This window comes from Sciurus carolinensis, chromosome 3 (genome assembly GCF_902686445.1).
Source record: "Sciurus carolinensis chromosome 3, mSciCar1.2, whole genome shotgun sequence".
NCBI lineage: Eukaryota > Metazoa > Chordata > Mammalia > Rodentia > Sciuridae > Sciurus > Sciurus carolinensis.
In genome coordinates, this window is record NC_062215.1 from 180,587,871 (window position 1) to 180,610,958 (window position 23,088).

Sequence of the window (23,088 nt, forward strand, 5' to 3'; positions counted from 1 at the left end):
TTTCTCCAGGGACACGCATGTCCCCTGCTGCTTGCTGCACGTTTTCTTAGGGTCCAAAATCTGCCTGGGTCCCTCCTATCCCCTCTCACCCTGTGGTACCTCCTGCCATCCAGGTCCTTGCTTCAGAAGCCTGGGAGACCCTTGGGCCTGTCCCGTCCTCATCTCCTGCATCTAATAGAACACCCAGTGCCCCTTCTGGTCCAACTGTGGCCTCCAGCCCTAGACCACGTCACGGGAGAGACTCAGGCGTCAGTCAGGTCTCTCGCCCCTCCCATGTAATGGCATTTGCCCACGGCACTTCATGGGATTCAGCTCTTAGGGCCTGGGAAGCCTGTCCCTGTGTCCACTGCCACCTTCTCCTTTGCCACAGCAGCCCTCCTGTCCCAGGGGCACGCTGCTCTGTGGGCCAAGGCCAGCATGCCCCTGCTACCCTCGCAGCTGTCTCCCTCCGTCAGCCCAGACCTGTGTGGCCCTCCCGGTTGCCTCCACCCAGGTCTTCTGTTTCCTTCCTCTGGAATATGCATTCCTTGGGGTTGGGACCCTGCATGAGGTCGTGGTGGTGTCCCACCTGGAGCCTGCAGAGCCTGCAGGAAGTGCCTGGCAGGAAGTCTCCATGGAGCGGGAGGCGCAGCACCGCTCTCAGGCCGCCAGTGTGGCCAGCCGATCTGTGCCCTGCAGCAGGGAGCATGGCGGGCTGGGCCTTCCTTCTCTCCTTGGCTTCACAGTGTCACCTGTCTGTGTCCCCAGGCTGCTGAGCTGGTGACCGAGAACTGGGAAGCTTACGAGGCCCACATGAGAGACGTCCGCGACTACCTGGAGGAGAGGCTGCAGGTGAGTGGGGGCACCGGGCCTAGGCCTCACCTGCCTCAGGAAGGCACAGTGGGCAGGAGGGATCTGGAGCTCCATAAGGTCATGAGCCGCAGAATGTGAGCGCAAACCAGAAGTCCCCAAAGAGGGACGCTGGCTGTGTAGACCATCATTACACAGATGCACTTAGAAGCACCAGAGGTGTGTAGTGGGTCATGCGAGGTGCATGTGTTCAGGATGACCATTTCTGCCTTTGCTTCCTGTGGTCTGTCACTGTTTTTCCCTCCCCTGTCCTCTTCCACAGAGCCGTAGCCCAGCCCACCTAACTCTCATAAGTAGATGCTCATTGACAAGGTCAATATTTACATGTTCAGAATTGGTGGTGGTGGAGGAATCTTTACGCTATCAGCAAATATTTCATTTTTCTTTCAGGCTGAATTTGGTAAGAGAATTCACTTGAATAGCCGGTTTCCAGGGGTTGAGCGCCTTCCCAACACCTGTAACTTTTCCATCCAGGGACACCAGCTTCAAGGTGACTGCCCATCCCGTCAGCCCTCTGTGGTGGGTGCACCTCCTGCATGCTGGGCTGTGGGGGGGTCTGAGCCAGTGCCTCCCCTCGCCGTGTGCATGGGCACCGCAGCTCATGCTGTTAGCAGGTTGCAGGGTAACCGTCACAGGGCCAGGTACGAGAGCCAACCTGTCGCCTGGGTCAGCTGGTTGGTGGCTTCCTGAGGCTCCCACCATGGGCACCCTCCCTGCTGACCTTGCACATTTCAGGAAAACTGAATGTGGATCCTCTCAGTTCTCACATCATCCGTTAGCCATTAGGGAGCAAATAAAGTCACCCATTGCTTAGAAAGCTTGTCTGTTGTTAGCAACTTTATACAGTATTTTGAGAAGAAGAGGAAATGGAGGCAGTCATTTCTAATAGCTGGCTAAGTGAGGGCAAAGTGCCCATCTGTGGAATTTGTTCCTGCGACCTTCTCCCCCTACCAGGGAGCAGTTAGTGTCCCCTACCTCCCAGATGTGGGTACAACCTGGCCTCTTAATTCCATGAGGGCCCAGTCCAGGACCTGGCCTGCCATGTTTCATGGGGGAGGGGTGTGCTCAGAGAGCACACTTGAGTCACCTGCAGCCTCAGCTGGACTTCTTAGAAGTGGCTGACCCCCTTGGATCACACGGGGAAACCTGGCTACCCTGTGGGACTTGCAGACACCCCTGGAAAGAGGCTGCGTGACTGAGAACGTGGCATTCCCCTAGGCGAGGAAGCAGGAGGCCCGTTCACCCTCTTGACACATCCTGGGGAGAGCCGTTCCCAGCCATCTCAGGGCAGCTCTGTGCTCACCCATGGCCTGAGTCGCAGTGTTGCAAAGCAGAGGCGGGCACCTGCCACCTCATCAAGGGGCTCCTGGGTGCTCCGGCCCAGAAAGCAGGTACACATGTAATAACCCAGCGACAAGCCATGAAGCTAGGCAGCCAGTGGGAATCCTAGGTGTCATGGAGGCGATGGATTGGAATGCCATTTCCAAAGGCAGGGCCATCTTCTGCAGCTGGGGGAGAGCGGAGTGTTTTCCTTGGGTGCTGCTGAATTCTCCCACAACCCCTGGAGGTCTGGTGGGCTAGAGAGAGCAGGCCCAGGCCCGAGTCGGGAGGAGTGGCCCTAGGCCGGGGGCTCAGGGCTTGTGCTGTCTTTGCAGGCCGTGTGGTGCTTGCGCAGTGCCGGATGTTGCTGGCCAGCGTGGGTGCTTCCTGCCACTCAGACCAAGGGGACCGGTGAGTACTCTGAACCACATCCAGAGCTTAACTGGAGGTGGGGGACCACGGGCTCTGGTCACCTGAGCAGCAGACCTGCAGGGAGAAGGCCCGCCCCTGGCTTGCTACACGAAGGGGCCTGGACTCTGGTGGCCATTCAGGTCTAGAGCAAGTGGGACAGTGCTTTCTGGAGAAGCAGCCCTGCCCCACTGCAGAAGAGGTGAGGAGAACAGGATCTGGGTGCAGCAGTCCAGAGCCTGCAGAACAGGGAGGTGCAAATGAAGACAGGCGCAAGGGCTGCCCCGGTGAGGCACTGAGGCAGTATTGCTCTGAATGCTCTCCACAGCCCTGGGATGGGGAACCTGTGGGAGCCTGTTTCTCAAACGAGACACCTGAGGCCAGACGTGGGGGACAAACTCAGGAGGAACAAATAGCCAGTGGGTCCTAGAAGAACACAGGGTCACCCCTCTGCTGGTATGCCCTGGTACAGGAATTGAGGGCATCGCCCAGGAGGAAGCGGTGAGGTGGGGAAAGAGTTCACCTGACAGGGAGTCCCCACAACCCACCAGGGCTTCCAGGGTCTGGACGGGGACACTGTTGCAAGATCATGTGCAGAGGCAACTTGGGGCTAGCGCTGTCCTTGGCGGATAGAAGGCAGGGTCTGGGCCCAGCAAGCAAACCAAGACTCTTGACCCGTCACTGTCCTCTGTGTGATGCGCAGAGAGGCTGGGGTAGGGGAGGCAGCCCTTGCCTGGACCTGCACCCGTGTGAGGACCTTGTCACTAGGGCACTTTGGTTGTGGCGTGCAGCACCCACAAGGGCAGCCTCAGTGCCACTCTGGTCTCGATAGCACTGCGTGTGGGAGCACTGACAAGCTCCAGTGTGTGCAGAGCACAGCACCACTGCCCATGTGCCCCAGGATGAGGCTGTTTGCATTCTCAGTCAGTGCGGGACCTCAGACTGTTCAGGGACATGGAAGCCCTGGGCTCACCCGAGCTAGACGCAGCTGCCCAAGGAAGAGAGCCTCCGTGAGAGGCAGCAGAGCCCTGGCATGGGGCAGGAGGGGGCGCTGCTGAGGGGAGATGTGTGGGGGGACAGCCAGGCCAGGCAGCAGGCACGGGGTCAACACAGCCCTGACCTGGGGACTCAGCTGGGAGTAGAGGGGCAGTGTTTCTTCCCTGTGCCCAGAGCAGCGTGAGCAGGAGCCCTTCCTCAGTGGCGCGGGCACTGTTTCCTCCCCAGGCCGTCCCCAGTGCTGCTGAGCTGTGGCATCCCCTTCGACGTGGCCAGGAACGCGCTCCGACTCAGCGTGGGCCGCAGCACCACCAGGGCCGAGGTGGACCTCGTCGTGCAGGACCTGAAGCAGGCCGTGGCCCAGCTGGAAGGCCAGGCCTAGTGCCGTGGGCCACCCTTGCCCTCGGTGGCCAGGATGGAACCTTGGTCACTCTGCTCATAGGAAGCCCATCGCTGAGTGCTCGCACCCAACCTGTCCCTCTCGGTGCACCAGGGCCACCCTTACTTCCTTAGATCCTCGCTGTCGTGAAGTGTCCAGGCACTGGGGTGTCTGTGTGCCTTCTCCCCTGGACGTGGGGCTGCCTGATGCACAGACACCCTGCCCAGCCCAGCTCCTGCTGGGCCCCGGACATCAGTACCCACATAGGACTGTCCCACAGCGGCTGCTAGAGGCCGTGTGGAAATGGAAATTCTTCCACGCTCCTCTGGGCACTTGGGCATATCAGGAGCACCCCCTCCCAAAAGATGGATTTATCTGGAAGATAATCCCATTGCAGTAGGCTGCTGTCATAAAGGTAGGAACTGAAGTTTTGCTTTGACCATGGCACCTGCACCCGTGTGATGCGGCCTCCTCTGCAGCCTCTCCGGCCTCCCTGGCCCAACCATCTTCCTGATGACACCTGGTCCTCATGGGACCACCGTCCTGGCCGACGAGCACTGTCCACTGCCCTGCCCAGCTGTCCCATTACGCCCACTTTTCCCTTGTGCTTTCTTCTCAGGGATTCAACTCCAGCGTCGCTGCTGTGAGCAGCCAGAGTGTGTGCAATTCCCAGTCACCCAGAGGGGAGCCCAGGTCATCCCTGACCCCACCTTCATCTTCACACTTACTGTTTGCAAAAGGTTTATTTTATCCTCACAAAATGTATAGCACACACACCAAATGCCAATATTTACATAGGAATGATTTTCAGAGAGTAACATTTTTAATGTGACTTTAAGGTCCCAAGAACTACAGGATGTATTGAGGAAAGGATTATCAGAAATTAAAGGAACTAATGAAAGGTTTCCATGCCTTCCTGGACATCTGTGGCTTCCTATGTCTGCGGCCGGTCCTCTGCCTACTCTCTGCCCAGGGCCAAGGTGTGTCTATTTGAGCAAACAGCAGGGACATCATCCCAACCTATCATCATAAAGTTGTGTTTAGCCTAAGAAATGCAGCTTGGAATCCTCCCTCCAGGAGCTCTAGAGAGTAGGTCCCCAATCAGTGCCTGCTGACAGCCCTGCCAGGAAGAGAACTTGCTGTCCTCACCCCCCACAAAGACCCATGGAGTGTCCAGACCCTTGATGAGAACAGTCTGGAAAGAAGTGCTCACAATTGGGCCTGCCACCCTGAGACTGGACAGGGGCTGGGAGACCCTCCCACCCTGCAACCACCTGGACACTGAGCATCAGGGCCAAGGGCAGGATCTGCTCGGGTGATGGCATGGCACAGACACTTAGAATCCCAAGGCCACCAATTATCCCAGACACCATGGGTGAATCCCCCTTCCAGGAGAATCTGCAGGTCCCAGGTGACCTCGCAGGGCAGAGGAGCCCGTGTTGTCTGTAATTGGAAACACCTCTAGATGCTGAGACTCGTCCCAGCTGAGAAACCTGTGCAGCTTCCTCATGCCTCACTGCAGGTGAGAGGAAGGTCCTGGCAGGAGGAGGAGGTTCCGGCTGCTGGGCAGGAGAGCCTCTGGGCCTGGGCCAGACTTCCCCTTCTGCTGGACAGTGCCTGCCTGCTGGCCTGACGTGTGCAGCTCTTCTCCCATGCTGCGCCCTCCACGCTCCACAGCCCCAGGCACCTGGCCCTTGGGGACTGCAGGAGTGGCTTGGGCAGGGCTGGTCCCCAGGGCCTGCCCCAGCCCGCTGCCGCCTCCCATCTGCCCAGTGCTCTGCTTATCGGGTAACCAGAGCCAGCAGCCTCCTCCACGCCTGAAATAGGAAGCCCCGCTGGGCCTGTTCAGGAGCTGCCACCAAGAGCCAGGGCCAGAGGATGGCGGAGCAGCAGGCGATAGCGGCCGCCAAGGACGGGGATGTGGCCACCTTGGAGCGGCTGCTGGAGACTGGCGCCCTGGGCCCAGGCATCACTGATGCTCTGGGGGCTGGTCTGGTGCACCATGCCACCCGAACGGGCCATCTGGACTGCGTCAAGTTCCTGGTGCAGCAGGCCAAGCTGCCCAGTAACCAGCGGGCCCACAATGGTGCCACACCCGTGCACGATGCAGCCGCCACAGGCAGCCTGGCCGAGCTGTGCTGGCTGGTCCGAGAGGGAGGCTGCGGGCTGCAGGTGAGCGGGAAGGGGACAGCCTGGCAGCCCCATCTCCATGAACCTTGCTGGGTGGCCCGAGAGGGAGAGCCCAGAAGGCCCTGGTTCCCCACTCCGTGGCCCTGGGCCGTTTCTCAATCGGTGGATCTGTCTGCCCATCCCCCCAAAACAGCAGAAAACCCTGGAAGACAAGGCCACCTCCTAAATTGTGCCAGCGCAGAGGAAACTCTAGGGCTCTCCTTCCACGTGTGGTGCACTTGGCCTGGCAGGGGAGGGCTCTCCAGTGTGCAGGACCCCCTGTCTGATCAGGCCTGAGTGGCTGGGGCTGTTTCCCAAAGATCCAGAAATTGATCCATAAAGAGGCACAGTGGAAACTTGGGCTCTGCGCTCCTGCCCCTGGCGCCATCCCCAGGCTATGAGGGCAGTCTAGATTGGCGGTGGTGCGGAGAGGGCTCTCAAGACTCGGGGACTGTCCTGTCCAGGGCACCTCCACCAGGGCCCCACCCCTTCCCTGCATGCCCTGCCCTCCTTTGTGCAGACGAAGGGCCTTGGAGTGTGCACCAGTGCGGCCTGGGCTCCCGGGAGCAAGCCTTAGCACCCCCACCCACTGGTGGGAGATGGGTGGGGTGGGGGCTCCTGGAGCTGGGAGAGGAGGGCATGGCTCGGTTCCTCCAAGTACCTGAGTCTGCTCCAGCCTTGGCACATGTTCTCATCAGTTGATAACCCCAAGGCAGCAGGCAGGAGCTGTGTCCGTTTCCAGATTCACTTCTGCTCACGGCCCCCAGGAAGCCCAGGGTTGCTGGATGCACCACACCTGAGGTGGAAAGGCTCCTTGGCCTTGGAGACCTACACCTTGGGCAGGGAGGGAGGAGCAGAGGCCCAGAGATGGGTGTCCTGTACACTCAAGGCAGGCACCACTGGGCAGACAGGTGGCTTTCTGACCTTGAGCAGGGGGCTGGACAGGAGGAAGAGGTAAGGGCTGGAAGTGGGGCAGGATCCCAGGCTGTGGACCCTCAAGACCTGGACTTGATTCTGAACCCTGCCTCTTCTGGGAGCAGGATGCCCCTCAGTCCCAGCAGGGAGACCCACCACGGCAGGGGAACGGAGGAAGGCAGGAGAAAGCAGGTCTTGTGCCAGGGCTTGGGTAGGGCAGAGTCCTTGTTGTGCCCAGCTTTGAGCAGCTGGGTTCAGTTGGGACCTGCCACCAGCTCGCTCCCTGCCTTTGCCTCAGTAGGACCAAGATGCCTCAGGCGTCTCCCCGCTGCACCTGGCTGCCCGCTTTGGACACCCAGCGCTGGTGGAGTGGTTGTTGCAAGAGGGCCATGAGGCCACGCTGGAGACACTGGAGGGCGCACTGCCACTGCACCACGCTGCCATCAGTGGGGACCTGACCTGCCTGAAGCTCCTAGTGGCTGTCCACCGCAGGTGAGAGCCTGGAACCAGAGGCGAGCAGAAGCAGGGTGCAAGGGGAGCTCAGCCGGGCCCAGAAAGGGACTTTGTCCCACGGCACAGCGGGTTGGGGCTCTGTGGGGTCAGGGAGAACAGCCAATTTGCCTGAGCAGAACGCAAGTGCCTGCTGTGGGACAGCTGGGCCTAAGCAGCTGGGCGTCTTCGTGGGTGCATGAAGGGAGGCTAAGGGCGCTGGGGTCCCGCAGGTTGGCCTGAATTTGCCTCCACACTGTCCTTGCCTGACCCTAGGGCCCTCTCCTGCTGGTGGCCAGCACGGTCACCTCAGAGGCCTGTGCCCACCCACCAGGACTGGTGACTAGTTAATGTGAGCAAATGGTAGTAGATGATGGTGACAGGCCAGCTGAGTGAGTGGCTGCAAGTCCCTTTCCTCATCCTTGCCCTGCACAGAAGGTCACTGCTGTCATGGTAACGGGCCCAGGAGAGAGGTTACCCAGTGTGTCCTGCCCTCCCACCCAAGGAGCCTGCCTCTGTCCATGCTCCCCTGCACCTGGGGGCTTTCTGTTTGGTCATCTGGTTTCCCAGGCACCCACATTTGTTCTGGGACAAGCCATGACAGCTCAGTTAGGAATAGGGCTCCTGTTCCTGGTCCCATTGTGCACAACTTGGCAGAGTCTGGAATTTGCTTCCAGGCTCTTCCCAGAGCACCCACACTGCCCGACCTGGCTGGCCAGAGCCTCTTCCGCCCGCACAGCTTTTAAAGCCGTTTCCAAAACGGAGCCAGGTGACTTCACATTAGCACACACACATGCGTACCTGTGTGCACACACACATCACCAAATGCACGCACAACTGGGAGCACCCTGTCAGGCCCCGTTTCCCACCCGACCCTGACTACAGGGGCAGAGTTGCTGACCCAGGCAGAGTGCACACGCCAGTGGCCCCAGACCCTCTTGCTTCACCACCTGCTTGCTCCTGGGCTTGTCAGCCCAGGCTGGAGACCCTGCCCCAGGAGGGCACCAGGGCACACACAGCTCTTTGGAGCACTCTCCAAGTCACCTTCGGGCTCTGCGGTCCAGGCAAGGAGCCTCTGCGTGGGCCAAGCAGGCACACGTGGGTCCCAGACCAGGGCGGCGCCAAGGGTCCTGGGTGCACCTTGCTAGGAGCCAAGTGGTGCAGAGGTTGGTCCTGGCAGGGACCTTATTGGAAAGGAGGTCAGCTCCTGGGGCTCTTCACACACCCTTCACTCCCGGTTGAAGGTCGCGACTGGACTCTCCGCCGCTCACAGGGCGATGCCCCTCCGGAGTGGATCCCAAGTAGCTCAGACTCATCCATTTTGTGCAGGGCCTGGGACAGAGCCCAGGCTTGGGTGGCAAAAGCACAGGGAGAGCAGAGGAACCAGGAGTCCCACACCCAAGTCCCCTGCCCTCGGCCAACTACTGTGACCCTGGCACGCATAGTACTTGGGGCAGTCAGCCCTCTGAGGCTCAGCACAGCTGCCACACCTGCAGCGCTGCGATGCCGCGGCACAAACAGGGCAAAAGAGAGCCTTGGGGCAGCTGGGGGCCAACTGAGGATTCAGGATCCACCTGAGACTGTGAACCACTCGAGTCTAAGATGGCTGATTTTATAACCTGCCCCAAGGCAAGGAAAGAAGGGGAGGGGACAGGTATGCCCACCCACCTGGGGAACCCAGCCAGGGGGAAGGACCCCAAAATCCTGGGGCAGCAGCTGGAAGGAATGTGGGAACTCAGTGTGTAATGGCCAGGGTCAGGGGTCAGGGGTGAAGATCACCAGAGGTTGCAGTTGACCTTGGTAGGGGACTGGCCCTCCCTGCAGCTGGCCTCGGGGACCTTGCCTGGCCCCACAGCAATTCAAGGGCAGAGTGGGATTAGGCAAATTCTAAGACGCCGCTTGGTCCATCCTTACTGGGGACAAATGTTGGTGCCAACCCTGCGTCCCCAAGACTCCTTTCCTACTCATGGTAGCCCTTGGTTACCGTGGTAGCCCATGGAAGCTCATAGTGAAGAGCAGGCCTCAGGCCTGCCCAGCCTCAGGCCCCACTGTGCTAGCCCTGCGGGGAGCCCCAGCACAGAGAGAATGGGCTCAGCTGCTTTCCAGGAGCCAGCGCCTGTCCCCCCCATCTTGGACAGCACAACCTTGCAACCCTACAGGTGACGGGAGAGGAAGTGGACACAGGCGGTCAGGGGCCTAGGCCCTCCTCCTCTTCTCCTGGCCCTGCCCCACAACCCCCGCCACACTCCCTCTGAACCTCCCTCCCCTGCAGCAGTGTGAACCAGAGGACATGCAGCGGCGCCTCCCCACTCTACCTGGCCTGCCAGGAGGGTCACCTGCACCTGGCCCAGTTCCTGGTGAAGGACTGCGGAGCTGACGTGCACCTGCGGGCCCTCGATGGCATGAGTGCGCTACATGCTGCTGCCGCCCGCGGCCACTACTCGCTGGTTGTCTGGCTGGTAAGGGGGCACAGGGCAGAGGGGAGGACGTCCAAGGCCGTGGGCAGGGCCTGGGGGCTCCCCTGGGAACTGGGACCACAAAGGCATTTAGGGCATCACACAGGCTCCGTGGCTGACTGCAGAGGCTTCGGGACCCGGATCCAGCCTGGGGGTCTCCTGGGTGTGCCACAGACAGTGCCTGGTCTGGCCCCTTGGCCTGAGTTCAAGCCCATGGCCTCTGAGCCCTAGGCCCGTTTCCCTTCCTAGAAGGGAGCCCTGACCTGTGGCACAGAGGGATGGGCTGGGGACTTCATGCAGCCACAACAGAAAACCAGCCTGGCAAGGGGTGTCTGGGACCTCTGAGGGTCCATGGGGACCTGATGGGGTCTAAGAGTAGGGGAGGGCCTCACAGGCAAGGTGGCAGCGGGGGCAGAGCTGAGGATGAGCAGGAGGTTGGGCTGGGCAGGGCCCGAAGCAGTTTCCTGGAGAGGGCACAGCCCACCCAGCAGCAGGACAGCCTGGCCTGGGGACCTGGGGATCTGGGGATGGACTGGGAAAGGCATTTGGGGCTCCCTCCCAAGGGTGCTGGGGAAGCATGGGCCCCCGAGCTGACCTGCCGCATTCCAGGAGGCCACTCTGGCTGAGCCTGCTGCAGGACCCCCGCCCACGCCTCCCACACCTCCCACGCCTCCTCATCCCCCAGCCCTCACCTCTGCGGCTCCTCCTCTGGCTGCCCCTCATGCTTGGTACGAGGGGGCCACGAGTCCTCAGAATGGTCCTGCGACATCTGTGTCTTTGCCTTGGTGGGTGTCTCCTTCCGCCCACTGGAGGTTCACCCCAGGAGCCCTGGAGGGCAGGCCTTTGTCCACCCGCTGCATCCCCTGTGCCTGGCAAGCAGGGCTGGGAGATGGGTGCTGAGCAGTGGACAAACAGGAAGGAGGGAGGATGGCCCAGTCTTCCCGGCAGCCCGAGGCAGTCCTGGTGCCTCACTGTGGGTGTGACGCCACAGGCAGCCCGGTTCTGCTGTACAGCCCTCCACAGGACCAGCTGGTGTCACCCATTGCTCACTTCATACGATGGCCCCAAACATGCCATCCCTGGGTTGGGCTCTGGGCTTCTGCAGCAAGCCTCAGCAGGCTGTGGGGCGAGAAGCAGCCGCAGTGGTGAGTGGTGGGGTGCGGTGGGGGCACTGTAGGAACAGCCTGTCCTGGGTAAGGAGTGGCCAGGGCCCTGGGGTCTTTCCTGGCGGGAAGTGGTGGACCCGCCTCGCACACTCGCTCCCTGGGACAGCCAGCACTCAGGTCCCTTTCTCAAGGGACACTTGGAACGTGGGCCCTGCCGGGAATGCCTGGGCTGTGGGCGCTCCGTAGGAACAGGGGCTGTGCCCTCCTCTCGGCCCTTCCCTCCTGGGAAGCTGGCCACTTCCAAGGCAGGAGGAAGGTGGAAGGAGACACCACCGCCTCAAGGAGGCAGAGCTTTCCTGCAGCCCTCTCCCACCCCAACTCGTCACGCGTGTGTCGCCCTGGACGGGGCTGGGAGTGGCCATCGGCTGGGACTACACCCAGAGACCCCTGGCTGGTGCTGGGGACCAGAGTCCATTACACCCTTTCAGGGGACAGCTGAGGGTCCAGAGCAGGCCTGGCCTCAAGTCACTTGTGTGCTTGCCAGCCGGCCTGGGCCCCCACTGTGCCACCAGGCTCGGAGGCAGGGCGGTGACAGGAGGAGCCCCAGCACCTGCTTGGCCAACAGCGTCCTGAGCCCAGCTCCGGCCCAAAACTGGAGGGACATGGTGCTGCCCCTTGCCAAATGACACCCTTCCTCCCTTGCTTCCTTTACCAGCACGTTGTCCCCTAGGGGCCAGATGTGGCACTTTTTTCACTGGACATGACGGTTAGTTTAAGAACTGGGACTGAGGAATCTCCAAGTAAAACCACTCCTGTCCCCAGCCTCACCCTGGATGTCAAGCTGCCTAGGTCGTGGGGCATATGGCATAAGCCAGCTTTGTCCCAGGGCTTCCTGGGGAAATACTGCTGCCCCCTGGCCCAAGAGGCACGACTGAAGGTCAGCTCCCACTTCTGCTCTGAGCCCACATGTCCCTCCTCCCTGGCAGTGGTTGCCCCAGGCCGGCCCTGCTGACCAGCCCACCCCTCCCCCACCTCTCCTCTCCAGGTCACGTTCACAGACATTGGCTTAACCTCGCGGGATAACGAGGGGGCCACGGCGCTGCACTTTGCAGCTCGCGGAGGCCACACACCCATCCTAGACCGGCTCCTGCTGATGGGCGCCCCGATCACGAGAGACTCCTGGGGTGGGACGCCCCTCCACGACGCGGCAGAGAATGGGCAGATGGAGGTACTGTGTGTGCTAGGATGTCACCGAGCCCTCCGAGCCGCTGCAGAGGTGCCGTCCTCGGCTCTTGCCCACGGGTACACCAAGGGGCAGGGGCAGAGCACAAAGGCAAGGCCACGCACCCTGGCCTCCACACCTCGTCCAGAAGCCCCCTGCTGCCTGCCCAGGGCGGCCCTCGGTCAAACCCGGCTGAGTAGCCAGGACCCTGAAAGCAGCTGCCTCCCGTGGCTGGGTCTCAAGAAAACCACCTGGGGAGCCCAGCATGGCAGGGAGGGGTCCCAACGCCCTGGCACTGGTGCCTGCTGCACTGCCCTTGCCCCAAGGCAAGTCCACACCCAGCACAAAGCCCAGCTCCCTCCTGGCCCCGTCGTTCCTGAGAGGCACGGTCCAGCCCGGTCTGCTCACTACCATGATGTCATTCTGAAGCCGGTGGCTGGGGCTACTGAGTGGCAGAAGTGTCAGACCCCCAGTCGTCCCTCCAGTCCTTCCTTGGCTCCCAGCAGCATGCCCTCCACCCACTGGGCCTCCTCTCACAGCCAGCTGTCCCCTACCCAGGCAGGGACAGGAAGTAGGGCAGCCCCCACCTGGAGAGCAGGGGAGAAGCCTGCTCCTGCAGAATCCTCCATCCTCCACCTGGGAAGACTCTGGAGGAGGGAGAGGACCCATTCAGAGGCTGGGGGACGGGGTCTCCACTCAGGCCTGCTGGAGGGCTTTGTGTCCCCTTCAGGCAGCTGAAGCAGGAAGGGCTCAGAGTGAGCTCTGCTGTGTGGTTGCAGCCGCGACAACCCAGCTGCTCGCCAGGGAAGGTGGCCAGGACACTGGTGTCCATCTGTTTCCCAGGCAGCTGATCTTTCTGCAAATGAAATGGCCCCGGGGAGCCCAGGAGTCCAGCCAGGAGCCCTCCAGCCCCAGGCGCAGGGCATCCGGGGATCCCGCTTGCGGTTCCTTGGGATCTGCGCCAGGAGCGGGGCTGCGGGAGCACGGGTCACTCCTGCACTCCTGCAGCAGGCTCGCCGGTCCACTTGCAGCGTTTTCTTTAGGGTTTCGGCTTGGGATGCCAATTGCTCTTCTGTCCCTGTTGGATTTAGGTAACAAGGTTATGCTGTGCATTGGATTTTTTCCTTTTTCTCTAGCCTGGGAAATCTGGGTGTCTTAGACTTGTTTCTTCTTTAAATGCCTGGTCAAACTCACCGGCAAAGCTACGTGGATTTGGCATTTTCTTCGAAAGAAGATTTTAAATAATTCACTGTATTTAATAATAAAACCCTGGGATTTTCATGTGTGTGTGTGTGTGTGTGTGTGTGTGTGTGTGTGTTGCCTTCAGTGAATTATTTATTTTTTGGTTTTATTCCTAGAAAAACTTCTAGGAACGAATTTCCTCCAAGTTGTCAAAGGTGGGAGGACAGAGCGACGAGCCACGACCCGCCACCTCGTTCTCTGTGCAGGCAGGACGCCCGTGCTTTCCTCCTTTTTGTTCCCGTGCTGGTCACTCCTGTCTTTCTTTCTGTCGCAGTCAGCCTCACCCAGAGACTGGTTAGCATCTAGTTCTGCAAACAACCTCCATCGTGTCCGGCGTTGCACGCTGGCTCCTCCCCAGTGCGGGGCTGGTGGCCTGCCATTTTGTCACCGTCCTCCCTATGTGCTCTATGTGCTCGCTAAGGACCAGGGCTTCCCTCCAAGGCCTGCTTGGCTGCACCCCACGGTTTCACAGTTGCTCAGTTAAGAATATCTTCTAATTTACTCCTGCTGCATCTTGATCTGCAGCCACGAGGGCTCGCCCGCTCTCCGTTTGCTATGCACTGCCTTCCTTCCCTTCTTAGTTGTAGGTCGACGCACGCCTTCACTTATTTATCTATTTTATGTGGTGCTGAGGTGGAACCAGTGCCTCACACGCGATGGGCAGGTGCTGTGCCACGGAGCCGGCCCTGCTGCCACTCTCTGTGGGGCTGCGCTGGGGTCAGAAGGCTACTCTTCTGTGTCTGCCTGGAAAGCTGTTCTTCAAATCCGTAACATGGGCATTTGTGTCTGGTGGGTCCGCTACCGATTGAGAGCAGTGTGTTGGCATCTCTGGCCTTCGGTCTTCCGTGCTCTGAAGCCCGTCCAGCAGTCTCTCTGCCCTCTTGCTTGGCTGCCTGGGTATTACTCATTGCCTGGTGGACCTGGTTCCGTCCTTTACTCTGGGCCTTCCAAATCCTGCCTTCTCGTCCTCTACTGTCCAGTGCCATGCTGGGCCTCCGTGCCAGGCCTCCGTGCCGGGCCTCTGAGCTTCAGGCCAGACTGCCCACCAGCTGTTCACTTAGTCCACTCGCAGTCAGCAGAGTGGCTGGTGTCCAGGGTTGGTTTTGCCCCGTCTCCTTTCCTGTTGATGTTCCTCCCCCTTCCCTTCCTTCTGCACGCCTGGGAAGCCTAGGAGGGCGGCTTGTGGCTGGGCTGCAGTGGGGAGTGGGTGGCGGGAGCCCTTGGGACCACCCTGGCGGTGGAGCCTGGGCACACCTCCGGTGGCTGCGTCTGCCTCTGGCTTAGAAGCTCATCACCCATCACCCACTCCCCTCAGCCATGCTGACGCTGGTGCAGTGTGTGCCTCCAGAGTCCCCGCGCTGCAGCCCAAATCCTCACCTGAATGAGGTGGACGCTCCTGCCCCGCCAGGCCAGGCTCCTCTGCAGTCTGGCTTGTGGGAAGCGGAGGTTTTTGGGGAGGGGCGCTGAATATGTGTTGGAGGTGAAGTCCACACCATGGAACTGACCATTCAAAGGGACAGTTCCACGGCACTAGGCACATGAACGCGGGTGCAGCCAGCGCCTGCCTCTGCCTGGTCCCCAACATCTCCATCGCCCAGGAAGCAGCTTCCCCTCCAGCCCTGCGACACTCCTCTGCTTCCAGTGCCTGTGGGTTTCCTGCTGTCTCCGACATGCCTTCAGGGTTTGCCCCTGGGTAGCTGTGTCCAAATAGCTTTCTTTTAGGGCTGAACAATACCCTATTGTATGACTGGGGTACTTTTTGTTATCCATTCACCTCCCTCTCTGTCTGGCACTAAGGATTGAACCAGGGGTGCTCAACCACTGAGCCACACCCCCAGTCTTTTTTTTTTTTTTTCTTTTTTAATGTATTTTTTAAGTTGTTGATGGACCTTTATTTTATTTATTTATTTATTTATTTATTTTTATGTGGTGCTGAGAGTTGAACCCAGTGCCTCACACATGCCAGGCAAGTGCTGTACCACTGAGCCACCATCCCAGCCCCATCCCCAGCCCTTTTTACTTTTTATTTTGAGACAGGGTCTTGCTAAGTTGCTTAGGGCTTTGCTAAGTTGCTGAGGCTGGCCTTGAACATGCCGTCCTCCCAGCCAAGCCACTGGGATCTGATGGAATGTTGGGTGCTTCTACTTTTTGACTGATGGTAATAGTACTGCTACGAATATTCATGTGCAATCTATTGTTTGAAACTGAAGTCAAACAAATCACCTGTTTTCAGTTCTTTGGAGTATACACCCAGGAGGTGTGGATTGCTAGGTCCCGTGGTCATTTTTGGAATAATCTTCAAGCTGCTTTCCATACAGCCATGCCATCTTACATCCCATAGGGCCATAGAAGGGCTTCCGTTTCTCTGTGACTTGCCAGCACATTTTACCTGTTTATTACTGAGCCCCCAGTAGCTAGGAGGTTGTACCTCATTGTGGCTTTGATTTGCTAGAACACTTTCAATCAAATCATGTATTTAGACAGGACTCTGTAAAAGCTATTTGCCAGAGGCCCCACATACCCAGGAAGGAGCCTTAAAAGTAGCCAAGAACCAGCTCAAGGGCCATCTCCTTTGTGCCTGCAGTTCAGAGGTGTTCACGTGAGTAACAGAGGGGTGTGAGGTCAGCTGAGCGTGTCAGGAATGAGTCTCAGGCCTCTCCTAGACCTGCTGGATTGGTGCCCCGACACAAGGTCCCCAGGAGATCTGGAGGCAGATTGAAGGTGGCCAGCGCGTCCACCTGGGAGGCAGAGAGCGAGTCCACCAGAACCCACTGCTCCAACAGGCCTCATGGGACGCCGAGTGCCTCCTGGAGAGCTCTGCCCCCTCCAGAGGTCCCAGCTTCAGGGGTGCTAGGTGGAGCCTGAGGAGGCCTTTCCAGACTCCCCAGGGGATCCTCACACAGTTCAGGGTCATTTCTTGGGGTCAGTTTGGAGAATGTGGACAGCATTTGCTAAATAACTCTAGAATGACTTCACAGAGACATGACTGAGCAGATCTGAGCACTGGAAGGTGCAAGCTCAGCTCAGCAGCTTTTTGTAGAGAGAGTGGGAGCGCCGGGGCTGCTGGGACGGAGTAGAGTGGGGCTGGGGGAAGGAGAAGACCCAGGGGCGGAGGCCTTGGAGCCCAGAACTGGGTCGACTGTGGTGTAAAAGGCAACTGGAAGCTGCTGTGGGATCCTGATCAGATGACTTGATGCCATTCAGAGGAGGCGTCACAGAACCAGAAGCTGCTAGGGGGGGGCAGGGTCTAGGCTAAGGTTTAAATGAAGTGTAGAAGACAGGTGCCCACGGCTGCCTCAGGCTCAGAGGTGTGGCTGTAACCCCCGCAGGTCTCTACCCACCAGGCTCAGGTAAGGATGTTCATGAATCTTTTGGAGCCCACGCCCCCAGCCGTGGTGAGCTCCTAGGCCCACAGAGGTCTCAGTCCCCTGAGGGTGGGCTCCTCTTCGGGGTCCTTGCTGTCCCGCAGTTCTCGCCCTGCCTCTCCCTCCTTCAGATGTGCACGACAGGTGTCACAGCGCTTGCTTAGGACCTTACAGAGACTTGGGGACCGAAGCGTCTGGCTGGGGTCAGTGCTTCTCACAGGGCGATACCCTTTGCCTGGGTCTTGGAAATCGGGGCTCTCTCAGGTTGTGGCATTGACTGCGGTGCACTACTGGCCCCAGGTGGTGGCCAGGAATGTCAGGGGCCAGCGACCCCCAGGCCAGTCCTGCCTAGGGAAGACAGGACTGAACCCACACAGCTTCCTGATGGCTCCTTCAGCAGGGAGGGTAGAAACCCTACTTTCAAGGATCTAAGCTGAGTGGAAAACCTATTTCAAAAACATTTAATCACCTAAATTTAGCACCTAAATTCAAATACATGTCTGCCTGCGCCCGGCGTGCCTCCACAGCTGGGCACAAGGTACTGTAGGCTCGCTAAGAACGGTCCCGCACCAGTGTTGAGGGCACATAGTATTTTGTTCACTCTTCCCTCTGAAGAGACGCATCCGATGGTAGTGCTGAGCCTCCCGCCTGAGCCTCCCCTGCTGCTCCTGCCCTGGTTCTGCATGTCAAAGGGTAATTGCTAAGGCCATTGGAAATAGTGACTCCTTTCAATGACAAAACGAGCCCATGGCAAAGATTGCTGTTGAACTCATTGGAGAAGGAGGAACCTGTAATTTGAGGCAACTGTGCCTTGGGAGTGCTGAGTGGATTCACGATGGGCCACCGTCCACAGGTAATCACGGGTCACCTCATGGTTGCTGTCCACACTTTCTCTCTTGCCTTCCTGTGGGCAGGAGTCCTGTGCAGGGCTTTGGTTTTCTACAACCTACAGAGTTGGTGTCTCAAAGGCAGTGGACGGAGCTGAACAGGACGCCCAGGGTCCACTTGTCTGACCATCTCTTTCTCAGGTGCTCCTGATGCATCCGTCTTGGTTTCCAGTGCAGAACTGTAATCATTTTAAAATTGTGTGCACAGGTCGATGCAACCCCCTGTAGAATCCATGTTGGAATGGGGCACCGGGTGTGAGAAGCGGTGGGCGCACGACAGGGGCTGGGGACCTGCACCAACTCACCTCCACGGGTCTGTGACTACCCCCGTCCAGGGTGCCATGGAGAACACGGCTCCGGGGCCCCTGGGTGGTGGAGGCCGCACCACTGCCTGGCACTGTGACCTCGGGCAGCTCCCTTCCACTTCTTCCTCATCTCCTGGTCTGAAACTGGTGTGAGGACAGACTCCCAGAGTGTTGTAAGGATCAGACAGGTCACTCACATGGAGCCTGGCCTCATGGGAAGGGCTCCCAGCATGGACGACCCACTCCAGATGGGGACACACTGGTCCCCAGCAGCCCCCAATGCCACCAGAGGCCAGGAGAGAGGTCCAATGGATTTGGGGTGGCCATCCTTAATGGGTCTTATTTCTACAACTTTTAAAAACCTGTAGGCATCATCATCTTTATTCAATCAATGAATAAAAATCTTTGTCTACATTTTTCTTTTTCTTTTTCTTTTTTTTTTTTTTTTTTTTGCGGTGCTGGGGATTTGAAGCCAGGGTCGAGGCAAGCACTCTACCAACTGAGCTATATCCCCAGCCTGTCTGCATTTTTCTACAAATTCACCACTTTCGTCTTCCTTCCTACGGGCTCTGCCCATGGAAGCACTTCCCTTCAGCCTGAAGTCACCCTTCAGTGTGGCTTTGTTGCTGAACAACTGTCTATTTTCTTTTGTTTGGTTTGTCTCAGGATATCTTTATTTCCTCTCCAATATTGAAGACCACCTTTGCTGAGTACAGGGCGGTAGCTGGGTAATTTCCAATCATTTTCTCTTGGTGCCTCGAAAGTCCATTCCTTGCCTTCCGGTTCTGGCATTGCCGCCAGAGGCTGCAGCCAACCGTCACCCTTCTGAGATCATCCTTTCTCTTCTCAGGTTCGGTTTTCCTCACTTTCACTGGAAGAGGCCTGGAGATGGATTGCTATTTGTTTATCCCACTTAAGGTTTTTGGAATTCTTGAATTTGTGCTTTGGTGTTTGCCCTGTTCTATAAGGTTATCGGCCATGGTCTCTCAGACATGCCTGGGCTGCATCCTGTCTCCTTGCCTGGGATTCGTAGTTCATGCATGTTGGGCCTTATTGTATCTGTTAGCCAGCTTTCTGTTCCTGCTCCCTTGGCCACATCCGGACACAGGTTAGAGAACCTTCAGGCTAGAGAACCTCTCATCCCTGCCCCTGGCAATCCTCCAGGCTGGGGACAGACTGCCCTACTGACTAATCCTGGCCCACAGCCTGATTTTCTATGGTTCCACAAGCTAAAAATCAGTTCTCACATTTTTAAATGGTGGGGGACAAATAGAGCACTTCACGGCATGCGGTCAGCATCTCAGTGGCCGTAAATAAAGCTCCACCGGCACAGCCACACACCAGCTTGACTTTGGCCAGAGTCAGGAGGCCCGCACAGCCCTGTGGAGGACAGCTGTCACTGAGGAGTGTGCCCAGCAGTGGGATCAGAACCTGGACTCGGGCCATCCCCTGTTCTTGCTGGTGGGGAGTCTGCAGAGGCTCCCGGATCCTGCTCTTGTGGACAGGCAGGGCCACGGGGCCAAGCTCTTCCCACTGAGCCTGCCTACCTCCTCTGCTCGCACCCAGCCTTCCTCACGCTTCTGCACTCAGGTAGGAGGGGCAGGGCCAGCACAGCTTAAGGTCTTGGGGAGGAGGCTTTCTCCCTGGCACCTCGGTGGTCCTCAGTGACTGGTTGGCTGCCATTGGCAGGTGGGGCCAGGAGACTGGTGGTGTTCGGAGGCCCAGTATTCGGCCCACTTTCGCTAACCAGCAAGTGGTAGAGCCAGGAGGAGTCAGTCCCACTGACCCTCCTGCCAGGCCACCCTTTATGCCCACCGTAATGTCGGCATTTACTCCTAGCCCGGCGCGCCCACAGGCCTGCACTCCATGGGCCCACCTCTGGGAGGTGCCTCCAGTTGTGGCTCACAGGGAGGTCCTGCAGTCCCTGGAGGAGCAGTTCCTTTGGGTCTCACCTTTTCAGTCACAGAACAGATGCCAGGTTAAGGGCACACAGTGTAGGAAACCAAAACGTTCAACCAATTCACGTGGCTTTCCGCATTTCTTGCATACACAAGGAGGCTAGATACCTGCAGAATAAATATGGATATACTCAATGGCAACTATTTCTTGGAGCCCCCACTTCTGCCCCCATCTAAGTCCTTCACAAGCCCACATTTCCTCTAACCCTCTGTTCCTACAGACTCCCTTCCTCCCTCCACTTCCTCTAGTGCCCCTTGTGGGAGCCCCAGGGAGATGCAGGCCCAGGCCCCTGGGCTGGCTGGGTGAGGTGGCATGACCTTGGTTCCTCCCTGAGCCCTTCTCTGAGCCTGAGGGTCAAGGTTGGCACTGGAGGAAATGGCCAGGGTTTGGGGCTAGACGAGGGGCCTGGCAAGTGCGAGGTCACCTGGGGAAGGCGCCTTCCTCGCCTCCAGGAAGGCGCTTTCTGAGAGGAAGGTCCTGAGCCGACCTCATGGGTGCAGAGCTCCTGAGCCCCAGGGTCTTTATGTACAAATGGACACACCTCTGAAGGTGAAGGTTGGCCGTAAAAATGAAACCCCATCTGCGCCTCAGCCTGGGGCCCGGTAGCTTTGGGCTGAGTCCGGGCTGGCCGCCTGGCTTGGGTCCAGCTCCTGCCTGCTCCCAGCAGTGCCCCAGCAGAGCTGGCCTCTGCACCTCAGAGTCCTCTCGTGCCCTGGGAGGGGTGACTGCTGCCTGCCATCTAGGGCTGTCTAGGGCACGTAGCTCAGGTCGGGGCAGCTGTGTGAGACCCAGCTCTCCTGCTGCTGTGCGTGGCCCGGTCTGCCTCCGTTTACCACCTGTGCAGCACGTTGGTGAGCTGGCCCCGGAGCGGGCCGTCACGGTGCACCCCTCTCCTGCAGTGCTGCCAGACCCTGCTCTCCCACCATGTGGACCCCTCCCTGCGGGATGAAGACGGGTACACAGCCACAGACCTGGCAGAGTACCATGGACATTGGGACTGTGCCCAGTATTTGCGGGAGATGGCCCGGCCGGTAAGTCCCTGGGGATTTGTCCTGGAGGCCTGGGGGTGGGCCTGGGCCTCCTGAGGCCGTTACCTGGGATGTTCACTGCACATACCTCATGCTCCATGGCGTTGGCAGGACAAGGGCCTGGTACAGGACACGGTCAGCTGGGAGAGGGGCTGTGAAGTGACCAGGCCTCAGCTAGAAGCTGGAACTCAGTCAAGCTGTGCCTTCCCTGTGGGCTTCAGAAACTGTGCTTGTGAGGTGGGGCCCCCATGGCCTGGGCTCTGCTCAGGAGATGCTCTGTTGGACTGGGGACACCGAGGGTAGGACCAGGGCCCAAGTCCTAGCCAAGGTGACCCGAGGCTGCCCAGAAGCAGCAGGTCCCAGTGCCTGCTCCAGGCATGACTCTCCATCTCACCACCTTCCAGAATCAGTTTCCCTATTCACAAGGACAGGGATCTTGGCCGTCCTGCTGGGCTCAGTCCCCAGCATATGACAGGGCAGAGGAGCAGATGAGCTAATGAGCAGTTTCTATGGGAGCAGAGACCAGCGAGCAGTGGTGTGGGGTGGGCTGGGGACTGGGGACCGTCAGCCCAGAGCCACAGGCTCTTCCCAGAAGCCCCCTGTCCAGGCCTAGGCAGAGACCATGAGGAACGAGCCCCAACCTGCCAGCTTTCTGTCGTGGCCACCACTTCAGGAAAGTGCCCAGTGTCATCTGCCCCATTTTCAGAGAAGGGTCCTGAGATCCCCTAGCCGGGTCTCATCAAGAGGCTTCTGTGCCTCCTTGTCCCTTGTGGCACTGCCTCAGAGCATCCAGGGTCAACTGAGGCAGTGCCCCCAGGCCCCAGGCCTGCGGACGGCCGCCACCTGAAACCCGCCCTGCCTGCCGCACTCAGCAGCGGGGCACACCGCAGGGGCGTGTGCCTGGTTGGATTTGAGGTAGTAGTTCCAGAAACCAGAAGTCAGATGCTGATGAGATCATTGGGGACTGAAGGTCTCCTGGCTATTGTTTAGAGAAGGTCCGCTTTCTGGTGTGGGTTGGAGGAGTCAGGAGCTCAGCTGGGTTCTGGGGAGTGGACAGGCCCAGGGGACTCCAGCCTGGCTTCTGCACCTCCCTGGGCTCAGCCCCCACCCACCTGGGTGACATTTGAAATTAGGGGGTAGGGAGGGTGGCCACATGGCTGTGCCCCCCACCCTCCATAGCATCTGCTGTAAAGGGCAGGTTCCTGCCCCTATCCCCACCCCTGCCACTGTGTGGAGCCCATAGCCTGGGATCTCTGTCCAAAAGATCTCAGCCTTCCAGCTGCAGGCCCCTCTGCACACTGGCCAACCCTTCCCCTAGGCACGCTGCCCCACTGCTCAGGGGGAAGGGGTCCTGCTGCTGTCCTGACACCCTGGCCCCTGGCACACCGGCCCTCCCAGGTTTCCTAGGGGTGTCTTTTGATCCTGCCTGTACCATGGGATTCAAAGCAGCATCTCCCCACCCACTGGGGGCAACAGTGCCCGGAGCCCCTAAGCCCCCTGCACACCCCATCGTGGAGTTGGAGGACATGGCCACATCAGGAGCATTCACCTGCAGCCCCTTCCTGGCTTCTGCACCCCAAGACCTGTGGCCTCGAAGGCTCTTTGGCGTGCAGCCAGAGACGTCTGGAGCTCACGCTGCCTCCTGGAGCTCCATCCCTGCCTCCTCCCTCAGGGAGCGCCGGGTGACTGCAGGGGCTTCCAGGCTCTGCCGCAGGCTGGGGCTGTCCCCCAGGGCTCCAACTTCACCTTGGCAGGTGCCATCTCCACTCAGTGGGGGCCGGGCAGACCAGCAGCTGCGGGGCGGGGAGCTGTGCCTGATGCAATATTGATGGAAACGCAATATGCAGAGGTCGCCTGCCCCCGCTCCGGGCTCGCCAGGCAGAGGTGGTGAAATCCATCATTTCCCTTGAGGCAGCAGCCCTAACCTGCCTCCCAGAGGATCTCAGGCCCCAAGAGAGGCAGCGTGGGGGGAGGCTGCCTGTCAGTGCCGAGG

The 23,088-nt window shown here is 59.2% G+C and overlaps 2 protein-coding genes across 7 annotated transcripts in view; both read left to right on the top strand.

Annotated features, from left to right (window-relative positions):
• Scly (selenocysteine lyase) overlaps positions 1-4,853 on the top strand; it is a 29,145-nt gene extending 24,292 nt beyond the window's left edge. For 2 of the 6 annotated variants that reach the window (XM_047544966.1, XM_047544968.1), the window contains exons 10-13: positions 748-831; positions 1,240-1,339; positions 2,505-2,580; positions 3,802-4,851. In XM_047544966.1, coding sequence (XP_047400922.1) covers positions 748-831; positions 1,240-1,339; positions 2,505-2,580; positions 3,802-3,955 — 414 coding nt within the window. In that variant the 3' untranslated portion in view covers positions 3,956-4,851. Of the gene's footprint in view, positions 1-747; positions 832-1,239; positions 1,369-2,504; positions 2,581-3,801 lie in introns of all 6 variants that reach the window. The other 4 variants (XM_047544965.1, XM_047544964.1, XM_047544962.1 and 1 more) reach the window with 4 other exon arrangements.
• Positions 4,854-5,048: 195 nt separating this feature from the next.
• The window catches only part of Espnl (espin like), a 29,795-nt gene continuing 11,755 nt past the window's right edge, over positions 5,049-23,088 (top strand). The window contains exons 1-5 of the mRNA XM_047544961.1: positions 5,049-6,124; positions 7,338-7,528; positions 9,798-9,984; positions 12,133-12,315; positions 20,967-21,098. Coding sequence (XP_047400917.1) covers positions 5,831-6,124; positions 7,338-7,528; positions 9,798-9,984; positions 12,133-12,315; positions 20,967-21,098 — 987 coding nt within the window. The 5' untranslated portion in view covers positions 5,049-5,830. The remainder of the gene's footprint in view (positions 6,125-7,337; positions 7,529-9,797; positions 9,985-12,132; positions 12,316-20,966; positions 21,099-23,088) is intronic.